Source organism: Arvicola amphibius, chromosome 9 (assembly GCF_903992535.2).
Source record: "Arvicola amphibius chromosome 9, mArvAmp1.2, whole genome shotgun sequence".
NCBI lineage: Eukaryota > Metazoa > Chordata > Mammalia > Rodentia > Cricetidae > Arvicola > Arvicola amphibius.
The window spans coordinates 19,998,800-20,010,250 of NC_052055.2; the positions used below are offsets into that span (position 1 = coordinate 19,998,800).

The 11,451-nt window shown below is 46.5% G+C and overlaps 1 protein-coding gene across 1 annotated transcript; it reads left to right on the plus strand.

The window, feature by feature from the left end:
- Positions 1–9,415: 9,415 nt before the first annotated feature.
- Trmt12 (tRNA methyltransferase 12 homolog) lies at positions 9,416–11,158 on the plus strand. Its single transcript, XM_038343094.1, has one exon. The coding sequence runs from the start codon at positions 9,516–9,518 to the stop codon at positions 10,830–10,832; it is 1,317 nt and encodes a 438-aa protein (XP_038199022.1). The 5' UTR covers positions 9,416–9,515; the 3' UTR covers positions 10,833–11,158.
- Positions 11,159–11,451: the final 293 nt, after the last annotated feature.

Consider the following 11,451-nt stretch of genomic DNA (forward strand, 5'->3'; position numbering starts at 1 on the left):
CCCTGTGAAATGAACTTCTGATTCAAAACCACTAACGGAATCCCCAAGCAAGATGTATTAATCCCCATGATATAACCAAAGGTTTTATCAAACATGGATCCAGAAAATTAAGATGTATAATTCAAAATAGGTATTGTGCTCTTGTCTTTAATCCAGATTTTAAAATAATTCAATAGCTAGGTGTGGTGTACATGCCTTTTATCCCAGGGCTTAGAAGACAGAGGCAAGAGGAGCAGGTCTTCTTGTCTAGCTTTGGCTATAAGCAAGTATGAGGCCAGCCTAGGCTACATGAGACTGTCTCATATAAACCAAAGCAAAAAAAAAAAAAAAAAAAAAAAAAAAAAAAAGAAGCAAGAAAAATTCAATGTATTATATCACGTAGTAGTGCTTTCTTGTCAGGGCCCCCAGCTCACAAATAATGACATGGAGGTTTATTATGAAGTATGAAAGCTTGGCCTTTAGCGTAGGCTTGTTCCCAACTAGCTCTTATAACCTAAATCAACCAGCTTCTATTAGTCTATGTTCAGCCACATGACTTTTTACCTCTCCTTCATTCTGTAAGTCTGACTCCCTCCATATCTTTCTGGCATCTCTCACCTCTCTTCTTCCCAGAGTTCCTCTCTCCCCTCAGAAGTCCTGCCTATTTTCTCCTACCTAGCTATTGGCCATTCAGCTCTTTATTAAACCAATCAGGGCCTTAGGCATGCAAGGTAAAATAGTAATACATCTTTACACCAGGGGAACTTGTGGAAGACAGTTTATTTTGGTACGAGTCCATCACGGTCCGGAGGCAAAGCAGCAGGTACGGTGGTAGGAACAGGGTGCCGAGTGCGCACATCTCCAGATGCTAGTCCCAAGGGGAAAGCACGAACTCAAGTGCTGGCGAGAGAATTTCATTCTCAAGGCCTGCCCCTAGCGACATCCTTTTTCAGGAAGAAGGCACCACCTAAACATCCGTAAACAGCGCAGCAGATGGAGATGAAGTGTTCGAGTGCCCAAGACCATGGAGGACGTCTCTCTCATTCAAGTTACCACAGAAAAGGTCGCGTCGTTAAGAGTCAGATTTAAAGCAGGGTGGGGGTGGGGGCAGGGGTGGAGCGGGATACGGCTGCTACTGCTGCCTTACGGAGGAAGCAGCAGGTATGTGATAAAGAGGCAGAAGAGCATGTCTTGATGCAGAGACCAATAGCTTCCCCTGGGGCACTTGGGCGAGAGGGAAGAATAAGACCCAGACCTAAAAAAAAAAATCTACCCAACCTTTAACACAACGCCAAGAACTTTAGCTTTTCTGTAAATACTGGGACGGCCCAGGTAAAGCCTGTTGAAGCAGTGGCTGCAGCTTCCTGTTAGACAGACCGCTTACCCTGCCCACGTGGAGCTTACAGTCATTTGGTAACGCAGTCGAGCGAGGCCCCGGGCTTGGGATCTCACTTGCTTATGTACTTATATACTATTATTCTAAAGTATCCATCTTGTTCTCTGAAGCTGTCACATAAAAAATAAGAATTTTCCAGGTAGTTTTCTCGTATTTTGCTGAGTCTCCTTCCTGTAAGCCATTATGGCCCTTGAAGGTTTCTTGCTGATTCCAAGAGTCAGAAAAGACCTTAATAATCAATATGTTTCACCATCAGGGAAATGCAAATTAAAAACTACATTGAAATTCCTTCCCACCCCAGCCAGAACGGCCACCATTAAGGAAAGAAAAAAAAACATCAAATGTTGGCCAGGATGAGAGAGTCCTGACCAATTGGTACTAGGGATGTAAATGAGCACAGCTGTTACACAAATCAGTGTGAAGTTTCCTCAAAAATTTAAAAAAGAACTTCCATATAATCCAGCTATGCCACTTCTGACAATAACACAAAGTGTTTACTGTCACGATATCTACACACCCATCATGATCACTGCACTGACCACAATAGCCAAATTGTGGCATCAGCCTAGAGCCTATCAATGAATGGAGAGAGAAATAAAACGAGAGATACACACGACCTTCGCACGCGCGCGCGCGCACACACACACACACACACACACCAAGCCAGGTTCAGAAGGACAAGTCCTGCATGTTCGCTCTTACTTGTGGGATCTAGGACATCCGGAAAGGACACGAAAGCAAAGAAGAACTATTTGGGATGCAGAGAAGGAAAGGTAGTATAGGCGGGGAAATGAGAAGGTTTATTCAAGGCGTGAAGAATATCATGTGCCTTCCATGTATGCAGGAACATCACATGGAAATCCCTTACTCTGTACCACTAATATACACTAGTGAAAGAGGACCCCAACGTACATGACATAATTTAAGATTATATGCGCACGAGTTATTGTACTACTATTGTTGCACATGGTAAGCACACAGAAAAACACAACTTTTAAAAAAAGTGACTTCACATATTTGTTAAAGATCTGTTTCTCGGCAGTTGCTTACATGGCCACAGCCATTCAGCTTTGTAGACGCCTGCTTTTCTAATTCACTCTGTGAACATCCCCTTAAAGGAACCATACCATATTACCTTACTGGGTCCTCCTGTGTGCCCTCTTGATACCATCAGTAATGACATAATTCCCCCAGTGAGGACAAGACACATCATAATAACTAGTGGGGTTCAGTGCAAAATAAAAGTGGAGTCACTTATTCAAAAATTAGGAGTTCTTTTTTCAAGACAGCAACAGCAGAGGGCCAAACACAGGATCAAGTGCTTCTGAACTTTGAACCATGCACAACTGCAGAGGCCACACAACCTTGAACCCAGTGCTGATGCTGATGTTATCAGCTAAACCACTGAGGGCAGAAGTCACAGCAGTGACCCACATGTTCCCAAGGTGCAGTCGCCGTCCCTCTGCTCCTGGAATAGAGAAGATGGTGGATGAGTGAATGTATGAACAGACAAGTCGTGGAAAACGTTCCCCCTAAGACTGGGTGCCATTCCCTAAGGTGGCAGCCACGATTTGGCACAAACTAAGTGCTTAACGGATGAGAGTCTAGGCCCTCATCGTCCCCCAGGCAGCAAGTCTAAGGTTAAGATGTGCTCTCTCTGAGGGGTCAAGAGGAAACTTCTCCCTGATTTGTCCAGCTGCAGGTGGCTCTGGTGAGCCTTTGGCTTGTAGAGCCATCACTCCTATGTCTGATCTCAAAGTCACATTGCCTTCCTCAAGTGTCTTTGTGGGTCCCCGGCTCTTCGCGTAAGGCCACCAGCCATCAGATTTCATAGTCCATCTTAATCCGGTATAACTTCATCCTGATTACCTCTGCAATGACCATGCAAGGTCATGTGATCTCCCAGGCAAACACCAGGAGAGGAAACCGCTATTCAACCCACTCCATCTGTTTGCACGGCATTCTTCAGAATGCCTCTGGAGTCGTTTCCGCTCGCATATGCCCAACTATTCATATGAATTGTAATGTAACGTTATTGCCAACCAAACCTCAAAGGATACACAAAACCATACGAATTATAAAACGGCATGTATAATAAATGAAGTATAACCTGGGGAACCAAAAAATTGGGGATGTGGTTAAGTAGCCAATATCAATCATGGCATCTTAGGAATGTGGAGAGCAGCGACCGCAAAAGATGAATGAGGAAGCGGATGAAACCCAGAAACTGATGTTGTCTGCCTGAGCTGTGTGAATGGCTGTGACCTGGCTGCTTAGCTATTCCCACCAGAACACCAGCACCAATGGCTCTCTCCTCCCAGGAAGGGGGTGGTGGTGGTGGCGGAGTCCAGGCAGTTAATATTTGTATAAGATGTCTGTTAAGGGCCAGAATGGACTCACTTTGTATGTGGTTAGCAGCTTGGGGTCCATGAAGTATGTGTGTGGGGGAGTAATTCAACAGCTTGTCTGGCTCTGTGCTGAATGTTCACTTATTCATCAGGCTGTTGGGGAAGCAGGGGGCGGGGCTATGGTTTTGTTAAAATGGTCCCCTGTAAGAAAGAAGAGCTTGGGCAATCGTAGACTTTATTTAACTCTCATTTGATAGGGAAACAAGAGGCCCGCGAAGCTTTGCCACTCTGTAGGAGCCCAGTAGAGTCCCTTAGACACACCCTGCTACCTTTAACAAAAGCAGCAGAGACATAAAGACTCCGTGTTAGGACTTGGGAGTGGCCAAATGGTCTTTCTGTGAACAGCCACCCCATCTTGGGCCAGTCTTCCACCTTGTTACCTCTCCTGCTGCTTCTCCTCAGGCTGCCCATGGAAATTGGTCCATCAAAACACCTGGATGCGCTCCCCCAGGTGCAAGTCAGGCACCGCTTCCCTCTACCTGCAACTAAACATTTGTAGTGGCGTGGAGGCCCAAAAATGTGAGCCTATTGCCACCTTGTCTGCTAGTCAGAGAGTTTGGAGGCTGCTCAAAATGGTTGACAAGCATAGCTGCCCATTCCGACTCAGGATGTGTGATTACTTGGTTCCTTTGACATTAAGATAGTTTATACAAGTAGATCCATTCCATCCTGACAGACAGGTCAGGATATGCAAACGTACTTCTGCTCCTTCTTTGGTAATATGAGGTTACCTGGGATGTGGCTGCCTTCAGGATACTTGGTCTATTGGGGCTTCACTGTCTAAACAACAGAATGCTAATGAGTTGATGTCTCAAAGTGTTAAAGCAATTAACTGAGTTGTCCTTTGTATCGAGAGAGAGAGAGAGAGAGAAAGAGAGAGAGAGAGAGAGAGAGAGAGAGAGAGAGATCAGCCTCTGGCCGGGACAGGGAGATGATAGGATGCCAATGATAGGTGGTAGGTGCCTCGGTGTCTTTTTGAGGGGACATAAAGCATGGGCTGTAATGATGTAGCGAATGATGTTGTCAGGACCCTGAGCAGGCCAGAGTACTGCCTGAGTACTGGCAAGAGCTCATGAGAGCAGGGAGGATGCATCCTGCCAGGTACCCACGGGACAGATGGGCATAACGCCTGAAAGCCAACATTCTGGACTAGGAAGAATACTTGAAGCCATTTGGGTCTGCACTGCTGATTTTCTCATGCAGAATCTGAAACCTGAGATGCTAGCTCAACATTATCAATTTGCTGATGCAGAAATCCATGCCCAGATAATTAAAAGACATGCCCGGAGCTGCAAAGTAATTAACTGGCAGAGCTGCCAGCCGCATCTTTCTCTGAGATCAGACTTGCCTTAGATCCCATAATGACAAGCCCTATCACCGTGCCCTCCCGCTGATGTGCAGTACAACCCTGTGAGGACGGCCTTGTGCAAGTTGCTAAGTCCCTCTAGGCCTTGGTCTCACCAATAGGCCAAGAATAAAACTCAGCTCAGGGCTGCCTTGCAGACCAAGTAACAAAGCACGTAACATTTCCAGAGGACCAGGCCTGACACAGTTCTCACACTGAATGTATGCCTTAGGCTATAGTTTGAAGTATTAATTCAAGTGTTTGTGTCCCTCCCATCTTTTCCTTTGTATTCAGTCATAATTACAATCTGTTCACTCTCCATCACGCTGTGCAGGGCTGGGGGGAAGGGGGAAGTAAGCTGCCTGATTTCCTAAGTGCTTTCCTGCAAAGCCTACCTAATCCTTGGGATCAGGGAAGAACTGAGGAACAAATGAAAAGTCACAGCAAGAAGCCCGGGGACAAAATTAAGAAAGAAGGACTGCTGGCGTTGGGGACTCAGGATTGGGGACAGAAGAAACAGACAGAAAGAAAATTAGGCCCTGAGTGAAAGGGGAATCAGGCGCATACGCGCACACCTCCTAATCCCTGGAAAGATGGGACTACAACGCTGGGAGCCCCCAAGAGGCCAAATCAGACAGTAGTGACCACTGTCCACCGGGTATACCCCCCCACACACACTTCAGTGCCACGAGTCTCCTAAAATCACTGGAAAATCGCAAGTACAGGACACGGGAGAGAGTCTGCAAAGTCATGGCTCAATCGTGAGCAGGGAGGGCCCCCAGAAAGGAAGTCAATTTCCCATCAGCTAGGAGAAAGAGAACCATGAGGTTGGAATTACGTCGACAAAAGTAAAGCAGTCAGTGCTCATTGAGAATGGTGTGGCTGAGTGTTTGGGACCACTTATGGCCAAAAGGAAGGAACTCTACAGAACATTGAAGACACTGCTGGTGAGAACCCCTGAGTTAGTAGAGAAGAGGGTAATGTGAGCTCAGACCATCGCCCAGCATCCTCAGGGCCCAGCATCTTCAGGGCCCAGCATCCTCAGGGCCCAGCATCCTCAGGGCACACACGCTCAGCACAGCCGACAGCACCTTCAGGTCCTGCTTCAAAATCTACATGCTGGGAGCTGGAAAGATGCCTCAGTGGTTAAAAGCACATCCTGCTCTTGCAGAGGACCACACTTCAAATCCTAACCCCCATATCAAGAAGTTCCTAGCATCCTGTAACTCTAAGTACAAAAGGTCTGACATCTTCTTTTGGCCTTCCTGGTCACCCACATGCATGTATGCATACACACACAATTGGGTGGATCCCTGCAGATGAACTCTGAAACCTAGGCTCTAAGAACAAGAAGAAACTCACTAGAAGATACAGCCCCGGAGATTTTTGTAAGGCAAACCCTTACATCTATTTCATCCAGGGAAGACTGTTAGAGTTCCTGAAAGCAAAATAGCCCACTCTGAGAAGTCCTTCATGGACAGTTCCTGGATAGGGTGAGGAGCTCAGTGCATGCCTGCCCCCTAGTGGAACTATTTGGTACTACAACTGTCCCATATGGGTTTGGCACCCCACTCACACAGAGAAATCTACGTACTTATTTTTATTAATGCATTCCAGGAAAGCTGCATTTACTCACCTGGGTAGTCCGTGTCAGTAAATGGTTCTGAGTAAAGACCCGGGGAAAAGGTGTGATCCTTGAGGAACCTTAGACGTTCAAATTATCCAAGACTCTAGTCCGAGTATTGACTGCGTCTGTGCTGCCGATTGCTTCCCTCTAGCGGCAATATTTTGAAACTAAAACACTATGAAATAATTTTCTTTCCGATCTTTCTTCTATCCATCCAGTCATTCATTCATCTGTCCACTTATGCGTCCTTTTTTTATAAATACTTTATGACCAATTATGTTTGGCAGTTTTGTGAAATAATAATAAAATACAATAGTAAGAGAAAAAAATCCAGTTCCACTCCCTAACTCTTGGAAACAAACCCCACCTTCTTTGGGGAAAAATAGCCAGAATTAAATGAAAAGGCTTTGACTGTAAAAATTCTACACAGTGATTTGGAGTATAAATTTGTCTTACTGGAAAGGGAAGAAAGCAGCTTGGTGGAGACACCCACTGTCTCATGTCTGAGGGATCTAAAGGAATAACAGGGTAGACATGCAGTTTTCTGGGCAATAAGGTAATCACAGACACTGAGAGAAACAATTAATAAATGGGAGCTCCTGAAACTGAAAAGCTTCTATAAAGCAAAGGACACAGTCAACAAGAAAAATGACAGCCTACAGAATGGGAAAAGATCTTCACCAACCCCACATCAGACAGATGTCTGATCTCCAAAATATGCAACTAAATCAAGAAATTGGACACCAAAAGGACACATAATCCAATAAAAAATGGAGGACACTCGGGAGGCAGAGGCAGGCTGATCTCTGAGTTCGAGGCCAGCCTGGTCTACAAGAGCTAGTTCCAGGACAGGCTCTAGAAACTACAGGGAAACCCTGTCTCGAAAAAAAAAAAAGAGGACAGACCTAAACAGAGAACTCTCAACAGAGAAATCTAAAATGGCTAGAAGACACTTAAGGAAATGTTCAACATCCTTAGTCATCAGAGAAATGCAAATCAAAACAACTCTGAGATTCCATCTTACACCTGTAAGAATGGCCAAGATCAAAACACTGATGACAACTTATGCTGGAGAGGTGGTGGGGGAAAGGGAACACTTCTGCATTGCTGGTGGAAGTACAAACTGGTACAGCCCCTTTGGATGTCAGTGTGGTGATATCTCAGAAAATTAGGAAACAACCAAGACCCAGAAATACCACTTTTGGGTATATATCCAAAGGATGCTCAACCATACCACTAGGACATGTGCTCAACCATGTTCATAGTAGCATTGTTTGTCATAGCCAGAACCTGAAAACAACCTAAATGCCCCTCGACTGAAGAATAGATAAGGAAAATGTGTACATTTACACAATGGAGCACTACACAGCAGAAAAAAATAACGACATCTTGAATTTTGCAGGCAAATGGATGGAGCTAGAAAACATTATTTTGAGTGAGGCAACTCAGACCCAGAAAGAGAATTATCACATGTACTCACTCATAGGTGGTTTTTAAACATAAAGCAAATAAAGCCAGACTACAAACCACAATCCCAGAGAATTTAGACAACAATGATGACACTAAGAGAGTCTTACATAGATCTAATCTACATGGGAAGTAGAAAGTATAAAAAGACAAGATCTCCTGAGTAAATTGGGTGCATGGGGACCTTGGGAGAGGGCTGAAGGGGTGGGGAGAGGCAGGGAGGTGAGCAGAGGAAAATGGAGAGCTCAATAAAAATCCATAAAACAAACAAAAAAGAATTTAACTGCTGCCTAAAAGTTATTCTTGAGGTAAAGGTTAGCCATGAAGAACATAAAAATAAAAAGTATGGGCTGGCAAGACGATTCCACAGGTCAAGGAGCTTGCAACTGAGTCTGACAACCCGAGCCTCTTCCTCAGTATCCGTATGATGGAAATAGAAGAGAGACAGTCCCTGGACGTTGTCTTCTGACCTCTACACCTGCACTACAGCATGAGTGCACCTGCCATACCATATGTTATAAAAGAAGGGGGGGGGGAGAGAAAAAAAGAAAACAAGAAAAGAAAGAAAAAGAAAAGAGGTTCAACGATTAAGATCGCTTCATGTTTTTCAGAAGACCTGGGTTTGGTTCCCTTCTTCCACTATGTGGGTTCTGGGAATCTCTGGTCATCCGGCTTGGTTCGCAGCGCTCACCTATCCTCCGAATCATCTCAACTCACAGTAGCAATTCTCTGAAGATGATTCGGGCAATCAGCATTTTTGCAAAAAAGAAAAAAAGAAAGAAAGAAAGAAAGAAAGAAAGAAAGAAAGAAAGAAAGAAAGAAAGAAAGAAAGAGGAATGAGGGCGCTATAACACATTTCACCTTCAAGAATAAGGTGGCCGCTGGTGCTAACTAAATTATTGGAAGCCTTTCTGTAAATCAACCTATCATTGCTAATTCACTTTTTTTTTTTTTATGAGCATCACTGAAGAAAGTGTATAAAGGTTCTGGAGGATATCGACTCATCTCATGACTTTTGGTCCATAGCGTTACTAACTAACTTTCCTAAGTGGAAGCAAATACAGGCTGATTATAACCATAACAAACATGCCGGTCGCGGCTTCAGAAAGCAACCGAGATTCCATTCGCTGATTGCAGTAACACCTCAAGATCCGGCCCATTCGTTTGACGTCACTCCCGGCGCGCCATGGAGGCGAGCGCATAGCTCTTCCGGTTGTAGCGGCGGACCTGCAGAGAAAACAGCATTAGGATGTGCTCGTCGCCAGACACGGAAGGGATGCAAACGCGAGCAGCATGGAGAGAGAAGGTGAGACGTCTGTAGTTGTCGCCGTTGTGACTGAGCCTCGGTTTACCCAGCGATACAGAGACTACCTCGAGAAGCAGAAACTCCTGGATAGACAGCACCGTGTGCAGAAGCTGCGGGATGGCATGGTGGCGCTCCCGGTGCTTGCTGAAACCCTCCCTGAGCGGCACCTGCAGGAGCTGAGGAATCGCGTGGCCCCGGGCAGCTCCTGCAGGCTGACGCAGCTCCTCGATCCTCTTCCTTCCAAAAAGGCCCGGGTTTGTTCTCCTGCGCAAAGACTGTGCCTTGAGGTGAGGCGCTGGGTAGAGGACCGCGGAGTGACGTGGTGCGCCGAGCTGGAGGCGGATTTGCCCCGGTCATGGCAACGGCATGGTGACCTAATGCTGCTTAGTGAAGACTGTTTCCAAGCCGAGCAATGGCAGAGTCTGGAACCAGAACTCTGGGATACTGTCGCCTCGGCCCTTGGAGTTCAACGTTTGGCAAAACGAGGGCGGGTGTTGCCTGATGGTACTCGAACGCCATCGGTGACTCTGCTGCTGGGTGACCATGGCTGGGTAGAGCATATGGACAATGGCATCCGGTATACATTTGACGTGACCCAGTGCATGTTCTCCTTCGGGAACATCACTGAGAAACTTCGGGTGGCATCGCTGTCCTGTGCTGGAGAGGTGCTGGTGGATCTCTACGCGGGGATCGGGTATTTCACATTGCCCTTCCTAGTTCATGCCGGTGCTGCCTTCGTCCATGCCTGCGAATGGAATCCCCATGCCGCTGCTGCTCTCAGAAACAATTTGGAGATCAACGGCGTGGCAGACCGGTGCCAGATACACTTTGGAGACAACAGAAAGCTGCGGCTCTCCAACGCTGCAGATAGGGTGAACCTGGGGCTGATCCCCAGCTCTGAAGAAGGCTGGCCCGTTGCCTGCCAAGTGCTTCGGAAGGATGTCGGGGGTGTTATGCATATCCACCAAAATGTGGAGTCTTTCTCAGGCAGGAAAGCCCAGGCTCTTGGCAGCAGTAACACGGGAAAAGAGCATGGGCCTCATCCCCAGAAAATTATCACTGATAAACGGGGAAATGGAGCTCCTGGGAATGTCAGGGGGGGAATGCCGCCATCAGCCAGCAAACCAGAGTGGCACAGCTGGGCAGAATCTGCAGCAGCTCAGATGGCCTCTCTTCTTCATCAGGTGCATGGGAGAGTGTGGAGGACACAGGTCCTGCGTGTCCACCCAGTGAAATCTTACGCCCCCCACGTGGATCACATAGTCCTAGATCTGGAGTGCCGCCCCTGTCCTCTAGTTGCCTAGGAGACGTAGACTGAGTGACACAGCAGAGCCGAGTGAGTGGCCCTTGGTGCTTCAGCTAGGGCCGAGTTCCCACCCTCTTGTTGTCTGGTGGTCATCTCTTTTTTTTAATGATTTGTGGCCTGAAAATGAACTCTAGATCCTGTTGACCACACTGAGAATATGTTAAAGTGTCAGAGGAAATCAGGATGGCCCATTAAAAATAGGACTCATGCCGGGCGGTGGTGGCGCACGCCTTTAATCCCAGCACTCGGGAGGCAGAGGCAGGCGGATCTCTGTGAGTTCGAGACCAGCCTGGTCTACAAGAGCTAGTTCCAGGACAGGCTCCAAAGCTACAGAGAAACCCTGTCTCGAAAAACCAAAAAAAAAAAAAAAAAAAAAAAAAAAATAGGACTCATTTGGGCAGTCAGGAATTCTGCATTTCTACCTTTGTTTTCAGTTGGCCTACGCTCTTAATATTCATTTGGTCTTGGATTTATTTGCACATAAGGTTTCCTTGAATTGGATCGTGTGGCTTTTTTCTAGCAAGTCGTATACAGACGTTATTAGAATGAAAGACTAATTCACTGTTGGTGCTGTTCCCAGAGATCACTAGCTACAGCATGAGAAACCGACTGGAAGC

Excerpts from the sequence above, each read along its gene's own strand:
- Trmt12 (XM_038343094.1), top strand. The coding sequence starts at position 9,516 with ATGGAGAGAGAAGGTGAGACGTCTGTAGTTGTCGCCGTTGTGACTGAG.